Genomic DNA, 16,334 nt, shown 5'->3' with positions numbered 1-16,334 from the left:
AGTGGTAACATGTGCTTGACACCAAAAAGCAAGAAAGCAAGAAAGTAAGAAAGAAAGAAAGAAAGAAAGAAAGAAAGAAAGAAAGAAAGAAAGAAAGGGAAGGCAAAAGTAATGATCTTAAATGTCCTTCCCCCAAATCCCCAATTCACTTGTAGGTGAAATATTAATGTCAAAAGCCAAACAAATGATAACTTCTCATGTCTGATAATATTATGCTCTATATGATTTTTTAAAAATCACGTGTCCTGGGTATTTAGCCAATCTACAAATCACTGAAGAATATCATCAGTCACTATAGTAGTCTCTTAAAATGAGAGTGCCCAGAGGCAAATTTTAGAGAAATCAAACTCCTGTCTGGGATAAAACAGGCATACTGCACTTTCAAACTACTTTGGAGAAGAAAGTAAACTGTCTTCCTTAACCAATCACTGCTATTAAAAGGCCAAGATAGTTTTCTGTTCTCTTTTTTTCTTTTTTTAAATGTTTATTTTGAGAAAGAGAGAGAGAGAGAGAGCTGAGGAGACTCAGAGGGAGAGGAAGAGAGAGAATCCCAAGTAGGCTTGGTACTGTCAGTGCAGAGCCCAATGCAGGGCTCAGTCCCACAAGCCGTGAGATCAGGACCTGAGCTGAAATCAAGAATTGGACACTCAACCGACTAAGCCACTCAGGCGCCCCTCTGTTCTCTTAAATGCCATGCCCCCCAACCCCCTGCATAGGATTCTGGGCATTTTTCTCCTACCTGATAAGTCTCTGACCTACTCCGCCTTACCCCCACCCTGCCCCGAAATCAAAGGTACTCTTTTTGCTCTTAATATAACTAGTAATTCAAAATATTTGAGAATAATGCATCCATCCTCTCATCTAGCAAACAGTTATGAATCTACTGTGTGCCAAACATTGTATTGGTGTTACAGATACAGCAAGAATCAAAACAAAACCAGGAAAGAGACCCAAGAGAAAATAAATGCTTGGTAGAAAAAATTAACAATGAAAAGGGAATAGTGAGCTGCAAACTCAAGAGGGGGAAGACTGTATTGATTAAACAGGGTGAGCAGGAAGGGTCTGCCAAGAAGGTGACATCTGAACAAGGTCTAAAGAAGGGGAGAGTGAACCATGAGGAGAAGAGCATTTCAAGCAGCGGGGACAACAGGTATACAAGTGCCAACACAGTTAAGGGGCAGCAAAGAGGCCTGTGTGACCGTCACAGAAGGGGCAGAGGAGGATGGAGACTCTGACATGACGAGGGGCCAGATCCTACAGAACCTTGTAGAACATTTTTACTCTGAGTCGAATAGGGAACTCCTTATCGAGGATTCTAAGTGGAGAGGTGATAAAAATGAATGGTTTTAAAAGGATCGCTTCCGCCAAGAACAGAAGCAGAAAAACCAGAAGAAGCTAATGTTGTATATTTTATTTTTCTCTGCTCTATATGGAAGATCAATTTAAGGTAATCTTGTATCTTATTTATTATCCTAAACATATTACATCCACTACTGTTGAGCTCAGGAACATCTAAACTGTCTACAATCATTTCTTTCATAATAGAGAAGGTAAAAAAAAAAAAACCGGAAATACGAAATTACTAATGAAATTATTTGTGTTTAAGTGACTTAAATAAAAGCTCTTCTTCCAAACTAAAATCCCTTATTTTAACCAGCTGTCATTATGGCTTATTGTCACACCAAAGAACATGAGAAAAGAGATCATGGATATTAAATTAAAGCACAAATATTTCCTAATCCCAGGTACGCCTTATTGAGTCATGTTCCTTTTGCTTTTTAATCTTGATATTTAAACACCACAGTAATTAGTCAAAATCTCACTTTGTAACTCATGTGTGTGTGACTGTGTGTAGATGGATGTGTAAATTTAATACTACACAGTTCAATATAATGGCCATGGCTCTGATTATTTAAGGGCTCTAACAATAGTTCTCTTACCCATCCATATAAATATTTATGGAGCCTTTTAATCAATATTTAAGAAATAAGATAAAGCAGACTGAAGCATTTTCAACCCACTAAGAGTATACATAGTTAAAGTACTAGCCAGAGTAGTTTGCCTAGAACTATTTCATGTTCACTCTGTACATAAAAAAAAAAGAAGCAATAAAATAATGAATGCATATTTGTCACCATTTCCTAATCATTTCTACTTAAAATGTCTTTAAAATGTTCTAAATGAAGTACTTACTCTCCAACTTTATTCAGTGTAGGTGCGGGACAAAGCATAGAATTAAGCTCCACACTTACTGGGCTAACACCTAGAAAATAAAATGGCACTGAATTAATAAAGAGCTTTATTTTTCTCAGTTTCATTAATAATATGAAAAACATGGGGTGGCGGGGTGGCTCAGTTGGTTAAGCATCTGGCTCTGGATTTCAACTCATGATCTTGTGGTTTGTGAGATTAAGTCCTACATTTAATTCTGCACTGACAATAAGGGGCCTCTCTCTCCCCCACTCTCCCCCATCCTCTCAAAATAAATAAGTCAACTTGAAAAAAGTTTTAAAAATAATATGTAAAACATAATGGTAATCAGGGTTCAATGATGGAACATTAGATATATATTAGAATGAAATACCACATAAAAAATCATCTAAAAAGAGGAGAAGGAAAAGAGAATGAAAAGAGAGATTATATGCCTTATTGATTACAGTGTTGGTAAATTAAGTTGTGATTTTTTTCTTAGACTAAAATCACATATATTTGTAGAAACTATAAAATTATCATTTTCTCCATCTCCATTTTACAAGTATCTTATGGGCTTTTAAGGATAAATGATATATATTTTAAAAGCAGAGTTTTAAAACAATGGAGAAAAGATGGACATCCAAAGAATGAATTAATTTCAAGGGTTTAATAAAATAGTTGTATCTGCAATAAATAAATACATTTCATAAAACAGAGTGCTTAAATTGCCCTAATAATTTTAATATTATAGGAGCAAGAAAATCTGGACTATAAATATTCAGAAAAGTTACATAATCAGATGGATAATCCTGGGATATGAGGGATGAAAACACAATGTGACTCCACTTATTTGTTTGAGGATTTACTTCAATAAACTTAATCTTATGTGGCTAAGAAATAAATATGTTTATACTATAACCAAACATGTACTCAAAGGGAGCTAGGTAAAACTAAACTCTTAGATTCAGAAGACTAGAGAATAAAAATAAAATTGCTTTGTCCTCTTCAATTGTAGAATCTACTATGAAGCGTTTGTTACAAACATTATTGTCTTGCCTTACCAAAATGATGACCCTAACAGGAAAGAGAGGAATTAGTTGTGACATTTACCATGTTGAGATCCTCACCACGTTAATTCAACAAACACACACTGAACAGTTGCTGTGTACATAGCCAAAGCTGTGCTATTGGAGTGTTTAGTACCATCAGAAAAACAGCAAAATTGTAGATGAACCTCTCAAAACATAATTCTACCAGGGTTCACAGAGTTGTAGCATCTGCCTTACAGATTAAAATTTTAGAAGCCAATATAATCATTGATAAGGAAAAAATGTCCTAACAGAAACCCAAAATGCTCAAAATATTAAGATTATTTAAGGAGTTTTTCTCAGAATGAAGATTAAAAACATTATACTCATCTGCTTTTATGAAGGCCATGTTAGAGAAAATAAAACCCCATTCCATAAATAGGATAATTTTCAATAAATAGGGATGGATGAGCACTGAAGATCAAAACACGTGATAGACCCCAAAATAAAAAAATATATGAAATATCAACAAGGCAAAAAGCCTATCTCAAGAAGCTGACTGGCAAATTATTGGGAAATTAGATGAAGACAATGAATGAGAATAAAATTAAGTAGTAGAGTGGTCCAAGATAGTTAGATTTTCAGGCAAGAGTAACAATAAATAAATCTGGATAAAGAGGCAATTAAATCAAGCAGTTGATGCAGTCCACACAGAATGAAGTCAGGAAAACTGGGTTCAACTCTCAGCTCTGCCCATTATTGGCTGTGTCATCACACCCAAGTTATTTGACTCTTTCAGCTACTGGACCAGTACCTGTAAAATTAGACTACTTAGGATAGGGTTCAGCATTTCTTAAGTTATGATCAAAGTTTGTAATCATGAAATAACAACAACAACAACAACAAAAAACCATAGTGTTACTATTGGTACTCTCACTGGACTTCATTTATTTCTTGATTGAAAAATATAGCATAGTTGATTTCAGCTGGGAAAAATAGGAAGGTACTTGATGCTTATAAGCTGTACAGATATTCAAGCAACATGGAGATTATGGGAACCTACTCTTTGTGTATGTTTCATTTACAGTGTAGGTACAGAGAACACTCCCATTCCGACTGCCCAAGATGAATCCTCTTCCGTTCAAAACAATTTGAAATTCCTCTAGAAGTAAAAAGAAAAATAAACATTTTAATCCCTGCTTTACAAACAAAACAAAAAAAGACATAACTTGAAAGGTCAAGGTACCCAGAATGAATTTCTTCATAGTATTTTGCCAACTATTTACAATGAAAACATCGCTCTGTCTCCAACTCTACCTGCTTTCTTGGACCCCCTAGGGAAATTCAGGGAAAATATCACTCATTGCCACATAGAAAGGCATTATTTTATTTTTTAAACAAGGTGTTTTCCAATAGTAACCAAGGTATTAGAACTTAAACCTAACAGTTATTCCCACATACCACAGAAACTTCCTCTTACCCCCTATCTTCTCTGTCCCCAGAGGAAGGAAAGTAGGAAGGAAGGCAGAGAGAGGGAGGGAAGAAGGAAGGGAGGAAGGGAGGAAGGAAGGAAGGAAGGAAGGAAGGAAGGAAGGAAGGAAGGAAGGAAGGAAGGAAGGAAGAAGGAAGGAAGGAAGGAAGAAGGAAGGTTGGTTCCCAAATTCTATCCTTAGGAAATATCATTAGGAAAGAACCCTCTTTTTTTTTTTCTCTACTCCCAAGTATTAAAATGTCGGAATGTAAAGAAAATTACTTATCCACGTTCTTTGTTTCTTAGAACAGTGACATGTGGTATTTTCTTTAATCTCTGACACCCATACAGAGTTCTTTAACAGTTTCTTGACATTATAAATCCTGGTTTCATTTCTGTTGCATACAAACTTAGAACCCAGCAGAGGTCATGCACTTTGGACTACTAATAATCTATGTCCAGTAAAGGAAGTTTATTCAACACATTACTCAAGACTCTATATAGGAGAAGTAGTCACTAAATGTTAGAGAGTAAAATACAATGCTAGAAAAAAGGTTAACTGGTCAAATACCTTGAAAGGCAATTAAAAAGTTGCTGTTTAGCTTTAAGATGGCAATAACAGTGATTAATTCTCAGTCTTCTCAAGCAATCTCCTAGCATAATCTAACGTACATACAGTAATGTTTTGTGGATGAAAATATTGCTATGCCACTCTGCACTGAGTCTATTATAAAAGGAATTTTACTTAAAAAGTGCAGGTAAAACTTATAATTTGACTCTGAAAAGAGCATGGGCTTCAGAGTCAAATAGGAAAATTACTAAAGCAAGTACTAACCCACTCTGCCTGGGTTTCCTCATCTGTGAACCGGGGGTTATAAAATGTCAAATGGTCCTGTTATGAAGATTATGTAAGGTTATCAAGGCAAATGGATGCTCTGGGATGTTCAAATGCATGATTTCTTTTAAACATCTCAACCATTAATTAGGGAGTCTAAAAAATAGAGACCTTAAGACTATAAACAGCGGTTGGGAGGCTCTGTGGTAAATTACACAGCACATGTCCTCCTCCATCAGACCCAATATTTTTCCTTTTCTAGTAAAGTCAGTTTAAAATGAACTCCAGGTCAGAACTGAAGGAGAAGAAACAGAACAAGCCAGAGAGAATCACATTCTCTTTGGGTAAGGATAGCTTGGAAGTGCTAAAACCTGAGTCTGTTCTTAGCTAATGAAGCCACCTGCTCTTTCCTGCCATCCACCCGTCCATGGCTGCCTTAAGTGCCCTTAGCTGGAGGGCACTGTACTTCGGGCAGGTCATCAAACCATGGAGCTCAGCGTCTTAGAGATACATGACTGTATCACCAGATAAAAGAAAAAATTTCATATTTTATTTTACTTGTCATAGGAAAGGTCTCAAACATGAACTAAATATACAGAGAATTCTAAAAGCCTGTCACACAATATGTTCATTATTTAAAATAACACTCCGATCTTAAAAAATTTGAATTTAAAATAGAAATATTTCAAGGAATTATTTAAAAATTCTTACAGAAAAGGATGCCAAAAAAGTTAATTTTGTTATTCTCATTCCAGCATGAGTTTCAAATCATATATTTTAACTAGGGGGAAAAAATACAATTTCTTATATGGTATTTTTAAATTCTAACCACTTACCCCCTACACAGACACTTGAAGGCCGCAATTCCAGGATTTCAGTGCATGACTGAGCTAGTATCTAAAAAGGAAAAAAGAAGACCAAGATAGAGAACCAAATTATAACATGTAAAGTGAATTATAAGATTGCTAATAACCTTAAGGTCCTCCCCTTAACTTTAATAGATGGCAGAGAAAAATCTATTAACTATCGTATATACAGCTACCAAGCTCCTAGGAAATCTCTGTGCTGTCTTTCAGTATATATTCTAAGACTGTATGCTGTAGGAACCCTTATTTGATTAGAGTAAATATAGACAAGACAGGTGCCGATAAAGTGGATGTTGCCTCCAAGTCTGGTACCCTTGAGTACAAACAGATAACTAAAATTTCTTGATGGCCATAAAAACAAGGCTGACTCCCTATCAAGCAAAAACAAGACAAGAAATCAGACTCCCTGTTTCATTATGCAAATTTAATATGTTTTTTTATTAAGACATTCAATATAATATCCAAAATCAAACACTTCTTTATTTGTGGCATTTCTACTCGATTTCTCAGCCTCAATTCCCATGGATTCTAATCCTCCTTGTATGCAGCAAACCTTACGCTTGGGGAAACACAGCCTTCTTATATGAGGCCAATATTTTCCTCAAACACACAGACACTGTACTCCAGCATTCCCAGAGCACAGACAGAACGGCTCCACTCAGCTTGTCTGGAGAATCAGAAACCACCATACAAGGCACAAGGCTACAAGTGCAGAACAACAGTGATGAACTAAGCTGCTCTGAATGGACCCAACAATCCTGTCTTTATTTTTAGAACTGCTCTGCACTTCATTATCAAAGTCAGACAAATTCCAGATGATCTTTGAACGACATTCCTTTCTTGACACAGTTGAAGACAGATGATGTACAATGGTCTCTAGCATCTCCTGCTCATAAGTAGAGCAGGAAAGAAGGAAACAGAAATGCTTTCTATGCTTTCTTTAATAACAGTGGAAGTATAAATTGTCAGACTCTAAAACTCAGCTGGTAATTTTTGTTGATGAATATGCATCAATGAAAAGGGGAATCATTTGTACTTTTGAAGATCATTTCCCAGTGAATCCACTTTCCACAAAGCAACTGAAGCTTTAGTGATTAGGAAACAAATATAGTAAAATTTTATATCTGAGAAATTCTGGATGACATCATTTCAACTCAGAAATGGCCAAAAAGATTCATTCCATGGTCACCCAAAGACCTTTCAATGCCCAAAGACCTCTGCTTGGACTCTTATTTTATCTCCTATAATCAACATTCATTCCTCTGAAGAATGTGTACTGTTGTTTAGTTAAGAATTGGGGAGGGACGCGTGGGTGGCTCAGTCAGTTAAGCGTCCGACTTCGGCTCAGGTCATGATCTCATGGTTTGTGGGTTCAAGCCCCATGTCGGGCTCTGTGCTGACAGCTCAGAGCCTGGAGCCTGTCTTCGAATTCTGTTGTCTCCCTCTCTCTCTGATCCTCCCTTGCTCATGCTGTCTCTCTCTCTCTCACTCTCTCTCTCTCTCTCTTTCTCTCTCTCTCTCTCTCAAAAATAAATAAAAGCATTAAAAGTTTTAAAAAAGGAATTAGGGAAAGAACTGAGGACCACTGTCAAAGGTTAACATGTCCTCTTGGAGGGAAAGTATCTCAAATCAGGGACACCCTTAAATATTTTAACACAATACAGGTAACAAGACTCTGAAAGGAATGGAACAGAAAAGTTTTGCTAAAGGAATATGGAGGTAAAAAGGTTCCAACTAACAAAAATGGAGCCTTATAGCTTTCACTTTGGTTGATCTAAGATAAAAGAACAGTGAGCCACCAAAATGGAAGGGTCAAAGGAAAACACAAAGCCTCCAAATCTACTTTAGCTGCCAGGAAGTCTGAAGAAACCTAATTTACAACAGGTCCCAGTAAAGCTGCTCCTATTAAGAAACATCTTTCAGTTCACAATTTCCTTATTAGTTATTTTAGGCACACCTCTAGCAGCATTACTGAAAGATGTTTCAAACATCTGGAAAAATTATGAGAAGTTTAAAGACTGAATCGATTGGAAATTACAACCATTTTTTAAAAAATTTCTTAGAATAAAGTAAATCAAGAAATTACAATGAGATTTTCCAAAGGCCATGTCAAAGGACATGCAACCTAGAACCACCTGTGTGAATTTCTAAAATTATCTTGACTTTCTCTCTACTACCAATATTGACCATAATTAAATCAGTTCTCAAAATATTTAAGACCAATGTGTATATCTTGACTTTCTCTTTTAATTTGATATAATCCATCAAATCGTTCAAAATGATAGTTTTTAAAATTTTTTTAAACGTTTACTTATTTTTGAGAGAGAGAGACACTCAGAGTGTGAGCGGAGAAGGGTCAGAGAGAGAGGCAGACACAGAATCAGAAGCAGGTTCCCTGATGTGGGATTCAAACCTACGGGCTGTGAGATCATGACCTGAGCTGAAGTCAGTTGCTTAACTGACTGAGGCACCCAGGCACGCCTCAAAATCATAGTTTCAATAGTAAAATCAAATGATTTGTTCTTATGGCATTCTCCATAAAACTGGAGAATAAACACCTTTAAGTACTGTTGATGGTATATACATCTCTGAAGTCAGATCTTTTTTATACCCTGTAATATATTTTGATTTTAAAAGGTTCAAAATTATTTAGAAATTTATTTTTCTATTGAAGTCTGAGATTAAAGAATCACACTACATTAAGCAGAAGCTAAATATAGCTAAAGATTGATTATATATTGCAATAAATTACATAATATACATTTATACCTAAGAATACATTTACATTAGTTTAATATGAGTGCTTATTTTAATAAAATGAATTTTATAGAAACAATATTACTAAATGGAAAAGTGACTCCAGTAACACATTCATTTAAAGGCAAGCAGTTTGGGGACACTTGGGTAGCTCAGTTGGTGACGTGTTTGACTCTTGGTTTCAGCTCAGGTCACGATCTCACATTTTCATGGGTTCGAGCCTGCATCAAGCTCTGCACTGTCAGCTTGGGATTCTCTCTCTCTCTCCCTTTCTCTCTCTGCCCCACCCCACTTATGCTGTCTCTGTCTCTCTCAAAAATAAACAAACTTAAAAAAAAAAGAAAAAGAAAAAAAGAAGGGCAAGCATTTTAAACCATGGGTCATAAAATTGGACTCACCATCTAAAGTAATTCAGTTGACTTTCTCACAGGACATTACCTGCCCCCCCTCTAAAGTTTGTATTGATTTTTTAATATGTATTTCTTTGGAACTTATGTTATATTAGTTGAGGATACGAATCACCTCCTCTATTAGAAAACAAACTCTTTTGGAGTATAAAAATAGGATATTATACTACACAGCCTTTTTAGGAGTAGCAAATTGTTTTGTATATGCAGTACAACCAATAAATGGTTAGGGATTACAGGTTACATGAATTAATGAGGATTTTAAAAATGTGTTTCTAGTAATTAAATCAACAACCATACTAAGCTACAACAACCGTGACTAAGATAAGGCAGAATAAAGTTAAGTGAAAAAGCCAGTAAGTTGTGAATGTTGGAAATCTAGAAACCTACACCCAAACCATTTTAAATAAAAAATAATCAAAGAGAGGAAAAGAGAATGTAGTGGGGAGAGAAGAGAGAAAAGAAAGTGTATGCATTCTTAAAAAATAAAATTTGTCCTAAATTAGGTTCTTCCATCTAGAGTTTACCATGTTCCTATAGTAAGAAAGTAACAGGGCACCTGTGGGGCTCAGTCAGTTAAGTGTCTGACTCTTGGTTTCAGCTAGGGTCATGATCTCACAGTTTCTGAGGTCGAGCCCCTGCTCAGAGTTCTCTCTCTTCCTCTCTCTCTCCCTATCCCCTGTACACATGCTCACTCACTCTCTTTAGCTCTCTCTCGAAATAATTAAACAACCATTTTTTTTAAATAAAACTGGAAGTCCAAATAATTCAATGTTTGTATGTAGATAATTGACATCATAAGATTTGTTAACAGTCAGTTCCAGAAACACAAAACAGTTTATAATTTATTTTCATCAAGTAATTGCACAAGTTCAAATGTTCAAGATATCAAAATAGGTCTATTATATTAAAATTGTCATCCTTAAATGACGACTGACAGAGAGGACAAATATTTTTAACACTCTAGCTAATTTTTACTAAATTAAATACGATTATTGATTGATTGAACACTGGATCAGGTGTCCCATCTATGATAATTGACGCATTATCTTTCATATCTGCACTTCCATCATTTGTACAACAGAGCATCTTGTTTCTTCAAATATGTGTTGCCATCTGTCTTCATTATATCTCAATAGAAACAGAAAATAGTTTCCACTAAAGGTTGGCCTTGGTTGACATTAGAGAGAGCTAATAGCACCATAGACCAAATTTAAAGACATGCCAAATGCTATTAATAAAACCAGGGCACTGTACACGCTAGATGCAAAATTGCATCATTTGAGATTCTGAAATATATACATAAATTGGCAAAGAACTTGATGCTCACCATGAAGAAAAGTATACTACTGAAGCATCTGTTCACTCACAAGCATCTGTTAACTCAAAAAGTAATATTACTGTTAAGGAATATTTACAAATGAAAATAATAGGTACATTATTACCTACTCCCTACTTTTAAGTCCTCAAATATTAATATGGATAACAACACTCACATTTACTAAAAGTCAAACTTCCTAAATTTAATACAAATATCGGTAGTCAAAAATTCAAAAGAATCCCTAACAATGGTAATAATAAGTATCATTTGTTCAGGATTAATTATGTTCCAGGAAGTGTGCTAAGCACTTTACCTGAATCTCTTCAGTTAATCCTCTCAAGTCTTATGAATACATACTATTTTTTAACATTTATTTATTTATTTATTTATTTTGAGAGAGAGAGAGAGAGAGAGTGAGAGCATGTGCACAAGTGAGAGATCGGGGAAAGAGCAGAGAGAGGAAGAAAGAAAATCCTAAGCAGGCTCCCTGCTGTCAGTGCAGAGCCGGACACAGGGCTCAATCTTTTGAACCATGAGATCATGACCTGAGCCAACATCAAGAGTCACCCATGATGCACCCCAAATACATACTATTTTTGTCACCACTTTATAGATGAGAAAACTGAGGTTTAGAAAGATGTTTTTAATTGTTAATTTTTTTGCTAAGAAAAAGTAGTTTTTAAAATATTTTTTTCCTGTTTATTTATTTTTGAGAGACAGAGAGAGACAGCATGAGCAGGGAAGGGTCAGAGAGAGAGGGAGACACAGAATCCCAAGCAGGCTCCAGGCTCTGAGCTGGCTGCCAGCACAGAGTCTGACACAGGGCTCGAACCCATGAACCGTGAGATCATGACCTGAGCCGAAGCCAGACGCTTAACCGCGTCCGCTTAACCGACTGAGCCACCAGGTGCCCAGAAGTAGTTTTTAATTGGCACACCAAGATCTCTTCAGGTTTGATTGACTCTAAAGCCTGTTTGAACCAGTGCCTACCTTTGTGATCGGCAGTCTAATCATTAAAAAATCTAATATCTACAAACTTGTGAAATGTATCTGCCTGTTTTGCCCAGACTCTTTTTATACTAACAAAATGATCTAAATCTATCTTATTTCATATTTTAAAAATCACAGTTCTATTCAGCAATACCACTCTCTCCATCTTTATCCATTTCCTACTTGTGTTTTTGTGTACTTCTATGCATTATATAAGCTGCATCTTTTAAAAATAAAATTTGAATCCTAGTATATGGAGTTGGTGTTTGCTTTTCCAGTTAATATAATTGCAAAGCTTTCCCCACGTCAACTAAATTATGGCACATCCAGATACTTTACAAATATTAAAATGATGTCTTACAACAGTGCTTCTCAAATGTTAATGAGCATACAAATCACTGTTAAAATACAGGCTCTGGTTCAGCAGGTCTTGAGATGAGTTCCAAGATGCTGCATTTCTAAAACCTCCTGGATGATAACAGACTGGTGGTCTGTGGGCCACACTGAGTAGCAAGGGCTTAGGAATTATATATGTTCCAATAATATTGAACACACATAAGTTTCAATGTCTGGCTCATATGCGGTGAAATATCACATCAATGCAGTGATAATCCTTACACAGAAGACAGGAATAATACAAATATTTACCAAGTGTGTACTATGTATGCAGATAGACACAAATATTATTAAAAGTCTAATTACTGGTCAATGTCAATAGGTATCAATATTGCCAAGACTCCAGATGCCCACGGACAAAGGACATTCCACAGTGACAGAAAACAGATCAGGGATTTCCAAGGAACAAAGGGCCGGGCAAAGAGGGAGGAAAATCTTAGGGGTGCTAGACATGCTCCTTAGCTTGACTGTGGTGATATTTCCAGGGATACTTTATATGTAAAATCTGTTAACATTTATCAAATTGTACACCTTAAAGCAGTTGGTTATTTGTCAATTATACTTCAATAAAGCTACTTTCTAATGTGAAAAATAAATAAAATCTATCTTATATTTTATCTTCAGAAGTATGTTATGAAGGTTTCACCCACATTTTAAAAATTATTTATTTTGATTTTTTTATTTTAGAGCAAGAGAGCGCAAGTGGGGGAGCAGAGCAGAGGGAGACAGAGAGAGACTTTTAAGCAGGCTCTACGCTTAACCTCAAGGTTAACCCCAAGGAGCTCAACCCCAAGGCCATGGGGTCATAACCTGAGCCGAGATCAAGAGGAGGACACTCCACCTCCACCGACTGAGCCATCCAGGCGCCCCTCACCTACGTTGGTTGGGAGGTTTACAGATTTATTTTAAAATTCCCAATTACACTGACATTGAGTAAATTAACATTTTAGATCATGCTATGAATTGGTAATATGTAGGATATGCAAATGCTTAGGGCTCTCTCTCTTTTGATTTATTTTTTTCTCTCTATTGTCTTATGTTATTATCACTTTCTATCTCAAATTTGTTTTCTGCAGGTAAAACATGTGTGCTTCTTTCTTCTCAGCATAATCTGGAACTTAAAAGACAAGCGAGGCTATACTAGAACAAGAAGAGGTCCTAACTCTGGTTTGAGGGAACCAGAAGCACTTGGAAAACTAAAACCAAACTGTGTTTAGAACTTAATTTGTTATTCAATCTTAGAACACATTTTTTTCTTAAAAGTAATGATGTCAATGGCATTGAAGGGCATTTCAGTTTTCACACGTTTCTAGAATGTTCCTGAGTCCTGGGAACAGAAAGGATATTTGGAGCCAGGAGGCAGAAAGATGGGGTTTCTTGTTTTGTTTTCTTTTGTTTTTCTCCAATTTTTCTGGATATGGAACTGACTTTAGGAGAATTTTGATACGGAGTAGGTTAGTCCTTGTCCCTCCCTGCTCATGGTCTCACCCAGGTTGCTAGACACACAGATATAACTTTTCTAAACACCACCACTGTCCAGATTTTCTACTGCCCAAAATATTCCATTTCAGTGAAGCTGTTCTCATTTCATGAACACATTCATACTAATATGTAAATGAATATATGAAACGGTCTTTCACACAGTTTGCATGGGGTTATACCTTGAAGAGAATTTTTTAAGCCATGAAAAATCCCTACATAGGGAAATTCAGACAGAAATTTAGTAAAGCAAGAAATGCAAGCAGCATGAGGGAAAATGTTTTCTAAAATGGGATGCTGACATCGGAAAAAGAGGTCTGCTTATATGTCTGCCAGACAGAGGTCTGTTCCTCTATTGTTATTTTTCTTGGTTTCTTTCTCTCCTATATTTGTGAAAACATTTTAATCTACAGCTGCACACACAGGGCCAGGTTGGGTGGGAGAAGAAGGTGTGAACTTCCAGGAGAAAGAGAGAGAGAGAGATCTAAGCAAAGTAGCTATTGGTATACACAAGGCCATCTGTGAGACTTGTGTTTATAAGCCAGTACAAATCTATAATAGAAGAGAAATTAAAATACATAGAATTCTAAATTCTGGTTCTTGTGTAAAAATTCTACATTCCAACATGTTGTCCTAAACTGTGATTTAAAGGCCTAAAGATGGTTTTATATATTTAATCTCTATGATCACAGTCACTGTCCTTTCTCCTTATCAAAACTTTCTGTACTATTTAAAATGTATTTGTCTTGGGATGCCTGGGTGGCTCAGTTGGTTAAGTGTCCAATTTTGGTTTAGGTCACGATCTCACAGTTTGTGAGTTTGAGCCCCGCATCGGGCTCTGTGCTGACAGCTCAGAGCCTGGAGCCTACTTCAGATTCTGTGTCTCCCTCTCTCCCTGACCCTCCCCACCTCAAAAATAAATTAGCATTAAAACATATTTAAATGTATTTGTCTTGAATGCTTCCTTTTAAATGTATGATTTTAAAAAAGTCTGCCATGTATTATGATAATAAAGCAAAAACCGGGGCACCTGGGTGGCTCAGTCGGTTAAGCCTCCAACTTCGCTCAGGTCAGATCTCACGTTCGTGGGTTCGAGCCCCGCATCAGGCTCTGTGCTGACAGCTAGCTCAGAGCCTGGAGCCTGCTTCAGATTCTGTGTCTCCTTCTCTCTCTGCCCCTCCCCCTCTCATGCTCTGTCTCTCTCTGTATCAAAAATAAATAAAACACTAAAAAAATTTAAAAAAAAAATAAATAAAGCAAACACCTAAATATTTCCCCTCTTCCAAGTTGTTTGGGGTAAATTGCAGATGGAACAATAGCACTCACTTCCACAAACTGTAATTATTTTCTGTTGCTAACTGGTTGTATACGATTTTAATTCACTATTTGAACAATTCTGATTATCAAAATATTCTCATTAGTTCAGTGCACACCGTAAATACTAATTTCATGGAACTTCTCTTTTGGGCAAGGCAGGGGGATAGAATAAGATAAAGTTATTTATGCCTCCCTGTGGGTTGGTTGTTGGTTAGCAGTCAGACCAGATGCAGCCTGAGGAGTCAGCTCTGACCTCCTGCCTGCTGGCCGCTCCGAGATTATAGATTTTTGGCAGACGATCAGAGTAGATTCCATTGTGCTCTTGCTTCTCTGCAGAGCTACTTGAAGGCAGTACCAGAAAGGTGTTTCACCCTGACTACTCCAGGCTCGTTCCAAATTAATTTGGATTGAGTCTACATCGCATGTCATGTGGTCAGGCTGCAGGATTTCACTGTAGGCCAAATTTACATACAAAGTAACAAGGGGCAGACAGGTACTCTGAAGCCAGAACTGACAATATTTGTCAGAGTATAGATGAGAACAATTGCGAAATCAGACACAATTCATTCAAGAATCTCACTGGTTACAAAGCAATTTCTTATCTTGCTTGTCTTTAAAGTTACGATCAGTTCTTTATAAGTACTGAATAATAATCAGGTAAAATGACAGTATTAGCAACAGAAATAATCAGAGAGCATCATATTTGATTTCTTCTTTCTTAGATATTTTAAGAACTATATTAAACCATGTATTGATTTGAAATCTTATAAATTCCTCAACATATTTACATAATGAACATGGGCTAAAATAATAGATATGGGACATGGAAGAAGTAATAGAAGCCGTATTATGGCCTGAAAAAAAATGCATACAATGTATACAGGTGTGGCTTTTTTCTTCTGGCATTTAAGATAAAATGGGATTAATTAGTGGAGAACCCTGGTTGAGATTTACCCACGGTAAAATTTAGCATTTAATCTCTATAAGATGAGGAAATGAAGTCAAAATATGACTTAGGACATACAATGTCTCTCAAGTTTATGTTGAAATATCTAGGTTTTATGATTTGAGAATCAAGCATTCAGTTAAAAAAAAAAAAGAAAAACTTCCCACAACTAATAAAAACCAAAAGAGATTCCAACATCTGTACTCTTTCCAATTTCTAAATGGCAATAAAAAGGTTATTATATTGGGAAATAGAATAGAGCCCATTCCAGAAGAAACTAGATAAACACTTCTCTAATGAATGACAATGCCTTATATTCAAAACTAAT

At 36.2% G+C, this 16,334-nt stretch overlaps 1 protein-coding gene across 1 annotated transcript in view; it reads right to left on the bottom strand.

Annotated features, from left to right (window-relative positions):
• The window catches only part of ANTXR2 (ANTXR cell adhesion molecule 2), a 142,602-nt gene that overhangs the window by 99,733 nt on the left and 26,535 nt on the right, over nt 1-16,334 (bottom strand). The window contains exons 8-10 of the mRNA XM_029944320.1: nt 6,364-6,424; nt 4,285-4,383; nt 2,194-2,263 (exon numbers count right to left, since the gene is read on the bottom strand). Of these exons, the coding sequence (XP_029800180.1) occupies nt 2,194-2,263; nt 4,285-4,383; nt 6,364-6,424 (230 nt within the window). The remainder of the gene's footprint in view (nt 1-2,193; nt 2,264-4,284; nt 4,384-6,363; nt 6,425-16,334) is intronic.

The sequence above is a fragment of the Suricata suricatta genome, chromosome 1 (genome assembly GCF_006229205.1).
Source record: "Suricata suricatta isolate VVHF042 chromosome 1, meerkat_22Aug2017_6uvM2_HiC, whole genome shotgun sequence".
NCBI classification, from domain to species: Eukaryota; Metazoa; Chordata; class Mammalia; order Carnivora; family Herpestidae; genus Suricata; species Suricata suricatta.
Note: the sequence above shows the minus strand (reverse complement) of the source record. Positions and strands in the feature narration are given on the sequence as shown.